Source organism: Rosa rugosa, chromosome 4 (genome assembly GCF_958449725.1).
Source record: "Rosa rugosa chromosome 4, drRosRugo1.1, whole genome shotgun sequence".
In the NCBI taxonomy this organism is placed as follows: Eukaryota; Viridiplantae; Streptophyta; class Magnoliopsida; order Rosales; family Rosaceae; genus Rosa; species Rosa rugosa.
This window is the reverse complement of record NC_084823.1, coordinates 53,598,099-53,610,120: the sequence shown is the minus strand read 5'-3', so window position 1 is coordinate 53,610,120 and position 12,022 is coordinate 53,598,099. Positions and strand designations below refer to the sequence as shown.

The window sequence follows — 12,022 nt, the reverse complement described above, 5'->3', positions numbered from 1 at the left end:
TTGCTTTAGTTTGATAAAGGGTGGCACAATGGAGATTAAACACATCTGATATTAGCCTCTATCATTCTTCATATTAAGCCTGCAAATCAACAAAATTACAGGTTCTGGTTTTGTTTATCTTATTTGATGCAGGGACAAAAATAAAGATGACCATGCTTCCCTCACCTGAGAACACTAAATCCATACTGGTAATATTACCAGGTCTGGTTTGAGGGGCCTGCCAGATGTGATCAGACCCACAGAAAAAGAGATCAATATGTGAACATCTTCCCCGATTCTCATCTGTACTGTCGCATTCTTTATTGGCCTTTTTTGGACCAAAACCAAGATAACATACATGATACACCAACAAGCACACATATAATCTCCATAACCAGACAAGGCTCATGTTCATCATCTGTTTTAGGAAACCAGTGATGAGCAACAGTCCCACCCACCATGATGATTGATTGGACCATACATGGTGAGCCCCTATAGGGCATGGAAACCTCCCAAAAATGGAAGAAGAAGAAGAAGAAGAAAGACAAAAGGCTTTGCAGATTTCAAGGGCTAAATAGTGCTTTTGGTTCTGAAATGAAACTGACTATATCAAATTTGTTAACTTCATAATGCAAAACAGAACAGTTTTAATAAAGATTAGGCTAAGTTTATCGGAATCACAGGAATTTGAAGGGTAACTTACTATCCATACACAAAAACTATATTTAACATTCTGTTCAGCAAGAAAGTTCTGGCCGATAACACAAAAAGAACCCATGACAAAGGCCTTTATAGCAAAGAGAGGTCCAAATTTTCAAGCAAACTACTGCGCCAAAAATATATCATTAAAAGGAGAAAGAACAAAGAGAGTCATTACAGACAATTGATTACTATACATAGTTGATACTACTACACTGATATAAAGCATTGAAACGTGAAAGAGAAAGGAAACAGTTTCTGGAGGTGAATAGCACTAGCTCAATTTAGTACACCAGCAACAGCAAAATCTTAATCATGCCAGCATAGAAGCATAACAATACATCTTCTCAAGATATACAGCCTTCCTTTTCCTTCTTTAAGAAAACCGCAGAGTCCTTTACACGACCTTTTCTTCGAGGCTTCACCACCTGTATTGGTTTCCATCTTCATCTCCTAGCTACTTGGATAATCTGGCTCTCTCTCTCTCTCTCTTTCTTCTGGGTGTAATCACCCTTCTGTAAGCACCATTTTTGGCTATGGGGTGTTAGGTTCGCTTTGATTAAATAGCATGAGCGAAAAAGAGCAGGAAGAAACTGTGTTCTTATAGGAAAGATAGGGTGCGATCCAGCCAGCCTCAATTGGGCCCCAAAGAAACTATACATGAAGCATCATCATCAAGGGAATAATGAACACGTAGTTAATGCCCCTATAACCTCACTAGTCACTGCTCAATCGTCATATACACTTTGGCCCCTACTCTTTCACATCCAAAATTCCCCTTCCCCAATAAAAAAACAAAACGAAGAAAATGAAGCGGGGACGAAATGAATTATGGTTCAGTTCAGTTCAACTAATGAACTGGGGCCAACAAAGGAAAGGGAGTAGTTCTATAGGATAAGCTGGAACTACAATCACCTTTAGGTAGGGTGTCAAAACTGTCGATGGCAATAAAGTTTATTGACCATAAAAGGTAGAAGAAGATAAGCTCTCGAAAACTTTGTTTAACTACCAAAACCATAACAACAATACGAGTTCTTAATCGACGATGTCGAGCACTTGGCATTCAAGCATGGAAGCTTGGATGGAGTTTATACGGTGTGCATGATTTGAAAAGACTTGGACCAAAGATAATAACAATTATCAAATGGCATAAGAGATAGCTGTATGGTACATTCTGGGCCAGGGGCGCACGTGATATTTCACCTAAGGGACATGGTCATTGTCCTTGACAAGGAAGACAAACTAGTTTCATCAGAAGATTTTTAACCACATTTTTTGTTTTGGGGTTGAAATATCGCCCTCTACAGCTCGACTTCTGTATGTGTCCTCTTTTCCATATGGGAGCTTCTTAGTAATTTCCATTTTAGTGTATGATACTATTAGTCCTCTACGTCTCTACAATGGTCTCTGTACCTGCCTGTCTGTGCTAGTTAGCTTACAAATGGAAAATAAGAAAGAACAGAGAAACTCAGATCGCATTATGGCAATGTTCTCTAGTGCTTCGGAGTCTTCAAACTCCGGAGTTGGAGTAAGAGTTGGGAGTCGTTAGATTAGCTCATTGTGTGAGAACACACCGTAAACAATGACTAATCAGCTAATCTAACACGTGCATTATAAGTTTTGACTGTTCAAAATGTGCATGAGCACGTAGGTAAGGTTTTCCGAAAACTGCTGACGCTGGACCCCCTACTTTATCTAATTTTGAAAATGACAAAACAAGGACAGGTTTTTACTTGCCTGGTCCAGAAGGGCCGGAGTTGGACCCCTACCCAGAACCAGAAATCAGAACCTTGGTACAACCCCTAAGAAACAAGCTTCTAACTTTTGATGAAGAAAATCTAATGCTTAATGCCACTCAAAATCTGTTTCATGAAAGAGAAAATTTTGACGTGCACAGTACACACCCAAATTCAATGCTGCAGGTAGTCAAAAATTTGACCAGCTTTCTTTCAAGTGCCAATAATCCAAGCCGGCCAACTGTACTTACATAGCAAATGCTGCATGCATGACTGAAAAAGCCTGATACCAGAAAAAATTTATGAAGGAAAGCTTTAAACAGTAAGAGCTAGGCCTACCAATTAATTTGTTGGTACCTTCTCATTTTTGGAAGAAACGGCCGGAGGGACACCTCACACCCTTCAACTTACTGTAAAGTCCACGATCCTGCTCCTGTTACGAATCATATTGCTCAGAATCTCTGCAGATCAGGATAAATATACATTGACGTGTGGGGTACAAGATTACATATATCAAGCTCTTGTAAGCCACAAAAATGGTGAGTGGGATGTATAATGCATGTAAGGTTTAGCAACAAAGAAAATGCTTATCCATTCGTTCATAGTTCATACTGTACATATAAACAGAAGCGAGAACATAATGCAGCAAATCTAATCTTAATCTTCAGCTTTATGAAGCAAAGAGACAGACACGTATGTCTGTTTCCAGACTTAATCTTCATATCTACTTATCTCGAAAACTTCAACTTCCTAGATCACACAAAATTAGGTTGGAAGAAAAATGATATGCTTTCTTATATTTGGGAGAGGAAAATTGATAATTTCAAGAGACTTGATAACAATGGCTTCACTAGCTAGTAGTTGATAGCTGGTAGACTTTAGTGACTGTAGCACATGCATTTTGACATTTCATGATAAAAATAGAATAAAAGAGAATTTCGATTTCTTTACTGAAAAAGAACAGATAAGTTTTCGAAATCTAAAGAGATATAGTTAATCATCTCAATCATTTAGATCAGAACAAAAGCTAACCACTGATATCATCAAATGCAAAATTTGACAGCAATGAAGTTTTCATGTTATCAATATCCTCCAGCAATTTCTGGTTCTCCTGATTAGCCTTCTGTATTTCAACCTGTAAAGCTGCACTACCAACAATTTGTCACAAATTAAAGATTAGTGAAGAATGACAAGAATAGTCGACTATGATTCAGCTATAAATTAAATGGTTACACAGAATCTCTTCTATGCTGAAGTGTGCTGCTTTGCATACCGGCATAACTTGGCATAGCTTCACATAATTGCTTACTTGTTATAAGTATGCTCTTTCATGAAAATTTGCAATCTTGAATTCTTGACTATATTTTATCAACATACTTAAGATGATGGATACTATCCAAAACTCCAGTTAATTAATTTGTAGCTATCCCTTTATTCAAAGAAGAATAAAATTTCTATTTTCTAACTCTCTCCACTTGCAGCCATATTTTCCTGACTTTTGATATCTTAAAGGAAGGCAAAGCAGCAGACGTAATGATCATATGCAAGTAGCGCATCCAACCAAAAGGTCCAAAACAGAAAGAAGCCAATTAAAGAGAATCTGAAAAGCTATGAGTACGTGAATTATATGCAGCAATGCCTTCATTAGAGAATTAGGTATAGACTTCACCTCAATAGAGAAACCCAAGACCATTTTAGTTCTGCAAGAAATGAACTCAAACCTGGCATGGAATCACTAGAGTAATCTACGCATTCAATCCAAATCATATATTGACAGAAGACTTGTTCACACAATAAACATGCAGTAGTACTGTTGAACTCTAGTACAAGAAAATCCATCTTTGAATGAACGTACAAACATAAGCAAAAGATAAATTTACCAGAGTTTCCACTGTTGAGATCTTCAAGAATCCCCTCAACAAACGCCATCATTGAGTTCTTCAAAGCATTGTTCTTCTCATCCAACATAAGCATTTCATTTTGAAGGTACTCTTTCTCTGACAGCAGAGCCCTTAGTACATTCTCACTACCCTTATCAATGTCCTTCTGGAATTCCATGCACAATGCCATAAACCTTTCCCTATAACAAAACAACCAGCTACCTTGAGCACCTACAGGCCGGCCGGCATTCGTATCGAACCGAAACCAATACAATTTGCATCTATGAAATCTCTACATATATACCGATTTCCGTGGATTCTCTCAAGAGTCTGGTCCCGCTTCAATCTCATTCCATCTAATTCCTTCCCCAAATTTTCTACAGAGCTTCTTAAATCATCTGTTTATAACCAAAATTTTCTGAATTATGCAAAATTTCAAGTATATATATATATAATAACCAAAATGGCATGGGGAAAATTTCGAGGTCAAAGTATCTTACTGGTGACGGTGACCAGTCCGATGAGCTCAAACTGAGAAACGTAGAGCGTCTTGGTGAGATCGGATTCTTTCGCAGCCAGAGCGCTCTCGAATTCCGAGCATTTCACGATCTCCGACTCGATCTCCCGCGTTATCTGAATATTCGCTTCAATTTCTTCGTTCACCTGAATTTCAAAACCAATTCGATTAAGTTGAAAATTGAGCTTCACTGAGATTTGGATCGGAAAAAATCTCTTTACCTGGTCAAGCATGTCCTTCAAGGATGAGATTTGGCACAGGATCGCTCCCGAATCCTCCATTTCCCAATCTCTCACTAACGGTTCCTGTTTTGAAGTTTCGCGCTTTTTATTATCTACAGGGTAATAATAGTCCCAGCCGAGTAAAACGCAGCGTTTTAGTTAAATCCCAACCCTACTACACACAGGCCCAAAACGACTTAAAGCCCTCCGAGTCTCTTCTTCTTCCTCTGTTTGGCGGCATATGAAATAGGTAAACCCCCTCTCTCTCTCTCTGCTTCTCTACTCAGCTCTATGCTGTCTCTCTCTATATTGAGTATTGACGATATTGCCCTCGCCGGACTTCTGCAGTGTTTCTGTGCAAGTTTCGGCCATGGGAGGTTCGCGGAACCAAGTGAACAAGGCTCACAAGACGCGGTTTTCGTCCAAGTCGTCGCGGAACCTGCACAAAACTTCAGGTTCTGTATTCATCTTTCTCCGAACTTCCTTTGTTTGATGCGTTTGGGATTGTAATTTGAGTTTTGTGGTGGTTCAGATAAGAGTAGGATCGGTAAATCGGAGCACAATGTTGCAAAGGGAGCTCGGGCGGCTCGAATTCAGAGAAATAAGATGGTAATTTGATTTTCGAAACATGCTTATTGTTTCGTGCTCTACTTCTACTTCGTAGTTGATGATTCGAATGATCAAATTTGTAGGTACGGGAGCAGAAGCGGGCTGCTCTTTTGAAAGAGAAGAGAGCTTCCAGTGGATCAGCAAGTCCTCCCCGTGTGATTGTGGGTTTTTTTTTTCTTTCTCTTTTGGTCAGCTGGAATTGAATTGATAGAGAAAATGTGCTCAAGATAAGCATTTGTAGCTGTTATTGATTTCCATTTTGGCTTCTGTTGATGGCAGGTTCTATTCGGGCTTTCGGCGGATGTAAAGCTCAGTTCTCTTTCTGAGGATATTCTTTCTTTGCTGTCTCCACAGGGCTATGGAGGTGCTTTGCCTACTGTCGCTTCTCCGGAGTACAGGCTGAGAGCAACGGTGGCTTGCCTCTTTCTCTATGTTTTAGTTGGATCATCAAATGTGTTGTCTTACCGATGCCAAAGTTTCTAAGTATCTGATACAATTTATTGTTTAGGTACTGCAAGCACCTCATGGGGATTTGCAATCATGTTTGGAAATGGCTAAGGTAGGAAAGTCTGTCACTTTGGGTATTGCTCTCCAGTCTTCCTATGCTTTTCTGACACGTTTGCTCTTTGGCCTGTAGGTCGCTGATCTCATTGCTTTTGTGGCTTCAGCAACCTCTTCGTGTGAAGGAGAGTCTGACTACATTGACTCATTTGGTAGTCAATGTCTTTCTGTGTTTAGGTCTCTTGGTTTACCAAGCACCGTCGTGCTAATACGTGTATGTTATTGTTGATGTGCTTTGCCTATTCAGAAAATACTTTTCCAACTAAAAAAAGTAGGTTTGCAGTCCTTGACATAGAATATATTCCTTTTTTCATTCATGTAGGATCTACCTACTGAGGCGAAAAGAAGACATGAGTCAAAGAAAACATGTAGTTCTAGTCTTGCTTCTGAATTTCCTGAAGATTGTAAATTTTTTCCAGCTGATACAAAGGACGAGTTGCACAAGGTAATGTCTAGAGACTGTAGATTTATCTTAGACTAATGCTTTTAATGTTAGAGTTCAGGGTTTATTAGGATTTATATGATGATTATTTCATCACATGTTTAGATAATTCGAAGTGTCTAATAGGTCATTGTCTTTTTATTAGTTCATGTGGCTTTTTAAAGAGCAAAGGCTCTCAGTTCCTCACTGGCGAAGTCAGCGACCTTACCTGATGGCTCAAAAGGTGCTAGCTTTGGATCTCTTTGATTTTTAAAGTTGTATGTTAGATAGAGGTAGAAACTGAAGGTTTCAGTTATTGTATGTAGGTTGAAATGGTAGAAGATGATATGAATCCGGGAACAAGTACCCTTCTCCTCACTGGATATGTGCGAGCTTGCAGTCTTTCTGTTAATCAACTGGTAACTAGTTCAGCCAATGACTTGCCTTTGGTCACATGATTTGGTAGTTATCTTAGTTTCCTTTATTTCAGGTTCATGTTTCTGGTGCCGGGGATTTCCAGTTGTGCAAAATGGAAATTCTTAAGGATCCACGTCCTTTGAATGCAAGAAAAGAGCAGGATGTCATGGATGCAGATGAAGTGGATGATGTTGTGGTATGCATTGTTCCATATTGTTATAAGCAGTCGATGCCTATATTATATGGTCGAAATTAATCAATTGGAGTTCTTACTCTGTATTCTTTATCTATTTCAAGGTTCGTTCTTTGGTTCCTGATCCGCTGAAGCAGGAGGCTTTACTTGTTGAGAATGTTCCTGATTCCCTTGATAATGAACAGGTAATATTATCACATCATTTCTTTATTAATTATTTACCTTGTCATCAAAACCTTGAATAACGTATACAAGAATATGATTGTATATCACTTATCCAAGAATAATAAAAGGAAAAAAAAAAAAAAAGGTGGTATATGAGGGGAGTTTATGTACAGAACTATAAAAGAAGAATGTTATAGTGGTGGTAAACCTTGCAAATGCTCCTAATAGGAAGTTGATATGTTTCTAATATTTGATACTATGTTTACTATGAGGCATGGTGAATTACAGGACTTTTACTTAAAAACATAGTTCTTTTTTGTCAGACATGGCCAACAGAAGAAGAAATGGCAGATGCTGAAAAAAACCAAAACCAAAAAAAGAGGAGAAAAAAGATTCTTCCTCGAGGCACTTCAGAATACCAGGTCTGCATTTGATAGTTTCAATTGTTTCTTCATGTTGATGGGTAATGTTCAACAAATATGTTATTGACAGAAGATATGATTTCTATCTTGCAGGCTGCTTGGATTATCAATGATACAGATGAAGAGGAGTCCGGTACTGATGAAGAAGTGGATGATATGGTAATGGATGAAACAGAGAGTGGTCATCCTGGTGAAGAGGGCAATCATTCAGATCTCAGTGACGATCAAGCTTCTTTAGACTTGAGGGACTCTGACAAAGAAACTGATGCTGATTCAGTGATGATGGTGAGTTTTAACATGTATATACAAGTAGTAAGTGAATTTTATTGTGTTACCAGCATTAGTCTTTTCTCTGGTCTCAGTCTAAATCACTAATAAACATGACCTATGTTATTATGTTACTGTCATTTGTAAATGTTATTATTCTAACCATGAAATTACAAAACTCCAAGGATGTAGTTAACATACTGTTTAGGCAACAGCTTTCATAAAAAGATTTAGTTAGAATGTGAATAGCATAGGTTTACCTGCGATTTGGTCTGTTCATCAGTTCTTTCTGTATCGGCTTTTGTATGAGTGAAAAGTCCTCAGAATCTCAAGATTGCCATTATAAACAGGTCCCAACTAGGTTACACTTGGATAGTGCGCACCAACACACCTATTTGTTTTAACACTAAATTTTAAGGATTGCATTTGTCTGCAAGGATTGAATTTACACCGTACTTTTATAATTGCAATTTTCCTCCAATTGATCGAATACTTACCTTCTTTTGTTTTGTAGGACGGTGAAAATTTGACCAAGGAACAGTTGGAGGATGAGATAAAAAAAATAAAGGAAGCCCATGCTGATGATGAGGGTATCATTTAGAAAACTTTCAAGTGTTTTTCTTTTTGTTTTTGGTTTTTGTTTTGTTCAGTCAGTAGTGATTGAAGGCCAAATGTTTTTTCTTCTGACATGGGATAAATATGGCTTGAATAATGTAGAACCTCTGATGTTATGGTTGTTTTGTTGTTAACTTGTTATTGATTTATACCCTTTCCCTGCCCTATCTATAATTCACAAATTAAGCTATTAGCATAATGTAATTTAATGAAATTATTTGACACTGGCTTATTGCAATAACGTAGAACCTGTGATGTTATGGTTGTTTTGTTGTTAACTTGTTATTGATTTATACCCTTTCCCTGCCCTATCTACAGTTCACAAATTAAGCTATTACCATATTGTAAATTAATGAAATTATTTGATACTAGCTTATTGCAATCAGTGCATGTTACTGCTGCATTATGTTGGCTGTTAATGGTTATTTGTTATGTTTCAGAATTTCCAGATGAAGTGGATACACCATTAGACTTTCCAGCTAGAAAACGTTTTGCTAAGTATAGAGGCCTCAAGTCCTTTAGGACCTCTTCATGGGATCCCAAAGTAATATTCTTGTATTTTGTAATAGCAATTCTTATTATTTCTGAACATCAAGTCCCCAACTGATATACATGTCTAATGAACTCCAGGAGTCTCTACCTCTAGAATATGCTAGAATCTTTGCCTTCGACAATTTCAACAGGACACAGAAAAGCATCCTTGCTAAAGCTTTAGCTATGGAGCAAGAAAACAAGGAGGACTGTGCAACAGCTAGCACATATGCAAGGCTGTATATCAAAGAAGTGCCAACTACTGTTGCTTCTAAATTATGTATGCGTGCAAATACTATGCCTATCATAGCATGTGGCCTTTTGCAGCATGAGTCCAAGATGTCTGTACTCCATTTCAGGTATCGATATTTGGACTTTTGCCTACTATGCCTATTATGGCATGTGTTCTGTTTCTTGCTTGTACTAATATTGTTTGCCTTGTTAATTCACAAGTGGACGTTGTCTCATGGTTTTTGATCATCTTTGTTTGCAGCTTAAAAAAGCATGACACTTACAGTGATCCTATCAAAACCAAAGATGAATTAATTTTTCATGTTGGCTTTCGCCAATTTGTTGCTAGGTAGTTTTTCTGATACCATCAACAAAACTTCTTATTGAATTCCTGTGCAGTTTTTAATGTAGTTGCTTATCACTCTGCAGGCCAATATTCTCTACCGATAACATGAGTTCAGACAAGCACAAAATGGAGAGGTTCCTTCATCCAGGACGTTTTTCCATGGCGTCAATTTATGCTCCTATTACTTTTCCGGCTCTTCCTTTGATAGCTTTCAAGAGTTCTAAAGGGGAGGCCACTGCACCTACAGTTGCTGCTGTTGGTTCTCTGAGAAGCATTGATCCTGACAGGATTATTCTAAAGAAGATCATTTTAACAGGGTACGACTTATTTACGAGTCTTGATTTAAATATAATGGTGATTATACATCCCTCCATCCATGCGTTCTTCCTCCTGTCTTGGATACTAATCACTCTGTATTGTGAAGCTCCTAGTGAATTATATGTCTAGAACTCTAGACTTGTACTCAGAGCTTGTATCATGGCTTGCGTAATTGTATTGTTAGTTCTTTGGAGATGAACTCTAAGATACATATGTTTTACCTTTGAAAGTTTTGATTTATTGAATCTTGACACACATTGATGCAGTTATCCTCAACGAGTTTCGAAAAAGAAAGCTGCTGTGAGGTATATGTTCCATAATCCAGAGGATGTGAGATGGTTCAAGGTGAGGGAATCTCTTATCATATCATTTAAACATTTCTTTTGATCTTACAATTAGTGGTGCATCCTATCGAAGAAATACCTTTTAATCGTATGAGTATGTCTCTTGATGTGGTGGTGATGGCAGCCTGTGGAAGTGTGGACCAAATGTGGGCGTCGGGGTCGCATCAAGGAGCCTGTTGGTACACATGGTAAGATTACTTTTCCAAGATTTCATCTCTTTTAATTTTCCTCCCAGTGTGAAATCGCCTGAATAGTACAAGATCTCTAATACACTTCCTTATCAGGGGCAATGAAATGCATCCTTAACGGCACCCTCCAGCAGAACGACACCATATGCATGAGCTTGTACAAGCGCGCATATCCCAAGTGGCCTGACCACCGTTTTCCGATTCTTGATGCTTGATAAGTTGGTGTGTCGTGTGTGGACGTCGTCGACACTTCGTTACAGTGCTTCCCGATTCTTGATGCTTGATGAGAGAGTGTCCGGACTCGTGACACTTCTTTCTTACAGTGATTGGTTTCAAGCACGGAAGAAGGTCAACACCTCTTCATGGGAATGAAGCTCCGGTTCAGATTGTTGATTCCAAATTTCAGTTTTCCTGCTAGGATTAGTCTTACCAGCCCTGTAATGTTGCTCTATATAATTTTTTTAATTTTCAGTGACAAGAGTTCTATAGTAGAGAGTGACTGGTCACTCTTGTTACTGTTGTATCTTTTGAAAGCTTGGGTATTGGTTCTTTCGTCTACTTCAGTCACTGATTCATTTCCTAAATTTGAGTCTACTAATTCATCCCCAGATTTATGATCTCAAATGCAAATGAAACAACAAAGGCGCCTCGGATTCACTAAATATAACAACACAATGATTCAAAATTTGAGCTCCATTACATCTTCTCAGCACAAAAAAAAATTCAGAGAAAAAAGAAAAAAAAAAGTAGTACAGAACTACAGAGACTCTTCTGCAAATTCATTAAGCTTCTCCTCTTTCATCTTCAAATCACTTTCATACTTCCTCAGTCTCTCGTTCATCTTCTCCTGTATTCCACGAAAATCCCAACAATCCATAAAGAAAATCAGATTCAACCACCAAAAACTCGATCAATTCTGTGATCATTTAGCTAGCAACTGAGGAACCAGAACTTTAATTTTCCAATTGAAAATTTTCCAGGATTCGAAAACAGAGATTAGAAGGGAAGTGAGAAATGACCTTGTAACTTTTCTCGAGGCGGTCCATGACGTAGAAGCCGAGAACGCCACCGAGAATGGTGCCGGAGATGATTCGGACGTAGGCCCATGTCGTAGAACGCCCAACCACCATTGTTTTCCTCTCTGATTTTCACAAGCGGCGCCAGGAGGTGGACTCTACTTTACACTCTGCTTCTAACTTGTGTAGCCTATCAAATGTGGGTGGGTTATGCCAGTCGGGTCAGTGATCCGGGTTGCAGTTTCAGCTTTAGTACGTGGAACTGAGACGATGGTGGGCTTTGTGGTAAGGTTTTGCATTGGGCTTTGTTTATACTGTATTGTGACTTTGGGATTCGAATTGGGTT

The 12,022-nt window shown here is 38.5% G+C and overlaps 2 protein-coding genes across 4 annotated transcripts; one reads left to right on the top strand and one right to left on the bottom strand.

Annotated features, from left to right (window-relative positions):
• Nucleotides 1-986: 986 nt before the first annotated feature.
• LOC133743365 (uncharacterized) lies at nt 987-5,194 on the bottom strand. Of its 2 annotated transcripts, XR_009863090.1 has the most exons (7): nt 5,033-5,194; nt 4,795-4,957; nt 4,599-4,692; nt 4,295-4,494; nt 3,447-3,557; nt 2,772-2,847; nt 987-2,697 (listed from the first exon to the last, which is right to left on the bottom strand). XR_009863090.1 is itself a non-coding variant. In XM_062171272.1 (6 exons), exons 1-6 carry the CDS (start codon nt 5,090-5,092, stop codon nt 2,822-2,824), a joined length of 654 nt encoding a protein of 217 aa, XP_062027256.1. In that variant the 5' UTR covers nt 5,093-5,194; the 3' UTR covers nt 987-2,821. The 2 variants fall into 2 exon arrangements, 1 of the variants encoding a protein (XP_062027256.1); XM_062171272.1 differs by having other exon boundaries at nt 987-2,847.
• A 4-nt stretch (nt 5,195-5,198) lies between these two features.
• On the top strand, nt 5,199-11,223 carry LOC133743364 (uncharacterized). 2 transcript variants are annotated; one of them, XM_062171271.1, is made up of 22 exons: nt 5,199-5,282; nt 5,381-5,487; nt 5,565-5,641; nt 5,725-5,802; nt 5,921-6,052; nt 6,150-6,200; nt 6,279-6,416; nt 6,525-6,647; nt 6,790-6,867; nt 6,950-7,042; nt 7,114-7,236; nt 7,338-7,418; nt 7,722-7,820; nt 7,914-8,105; nt 8,602-8,677; nt 9,143-9,246; nt 9,333-9,592; nt 9,727-9,813; nt 9,894-10,127; nt 10,395-10,473; nt 10,597-10,660; nt 10,757-11,223. In XM_062171271.1, exons 2-22 carry the CDS (start codon nt 5,403-5,405, stop codon nt 10,873-10,875), a joined length of 2,373 nt encoding a protein of 790 aa, XP_062027255.1. In that variant the 5' UTR covers nt 5,199-5,282; nt 5,381-5,402; the 3' UTR covers nt 10,876-11,223. The 2 variants fall into 2 exon arrangements, with proteins under 2 accessions (XP_062027255.1, XP_062027254.1); XM_062171270.1 differs by lacking the exon at nt 5,199-5,282 and having other exon boundaries at nt 5,295-5,487.
• Nucleotides 11,224-12,022: the final 799 nt, after the last annotated feature.

Bases quoted from the DNA above. Each gene is read 5' to 3' on its own strand.
- LOC133743365 (XM_062171272.1), bottom strand. From the start codon at position 5,092: ATGGAGGATTCGGGAGCGATCCTGTGCCAAATCTCATCCTTGAAGGAC. The intron at 4,958-5,032 runs GTAAAGAGATTT...TTTGAAATTCAG, and splicing joins TGAAGGACATGCTTGACCAG to GTGAACGAAGAAATTGAAGC. The intron at 3,558-4,294 runs GTAAATTTATCT...TTGGTAGTGCAG, and splicing joins TCTCAACAGTGGAAACTCTG to CTTTACAGGTTGAAATACAG.
- LOC133743364 (XM_062171271.1), top strand. From the start codon at position 5,403: ATGGGAGGTTCGCGGAACCAAGTGAACAAGGCTCACAAGACGCGGTTT. The intron at 6,201-6,278 runs GTAGGAAAGTCT...TTTGGCCTGTAG, and splicing joins CATGTTTGGAAATGGCTAAG to GTCGCTGATCTCATTGCTTT. The intron at 9,593-9,726 runs GTATCGATATTT...CTTTGTTTGCAG, and splicing joins ATGTCTGTACTCCATTTCAG to CTTAAAAAAGCATGACACTT.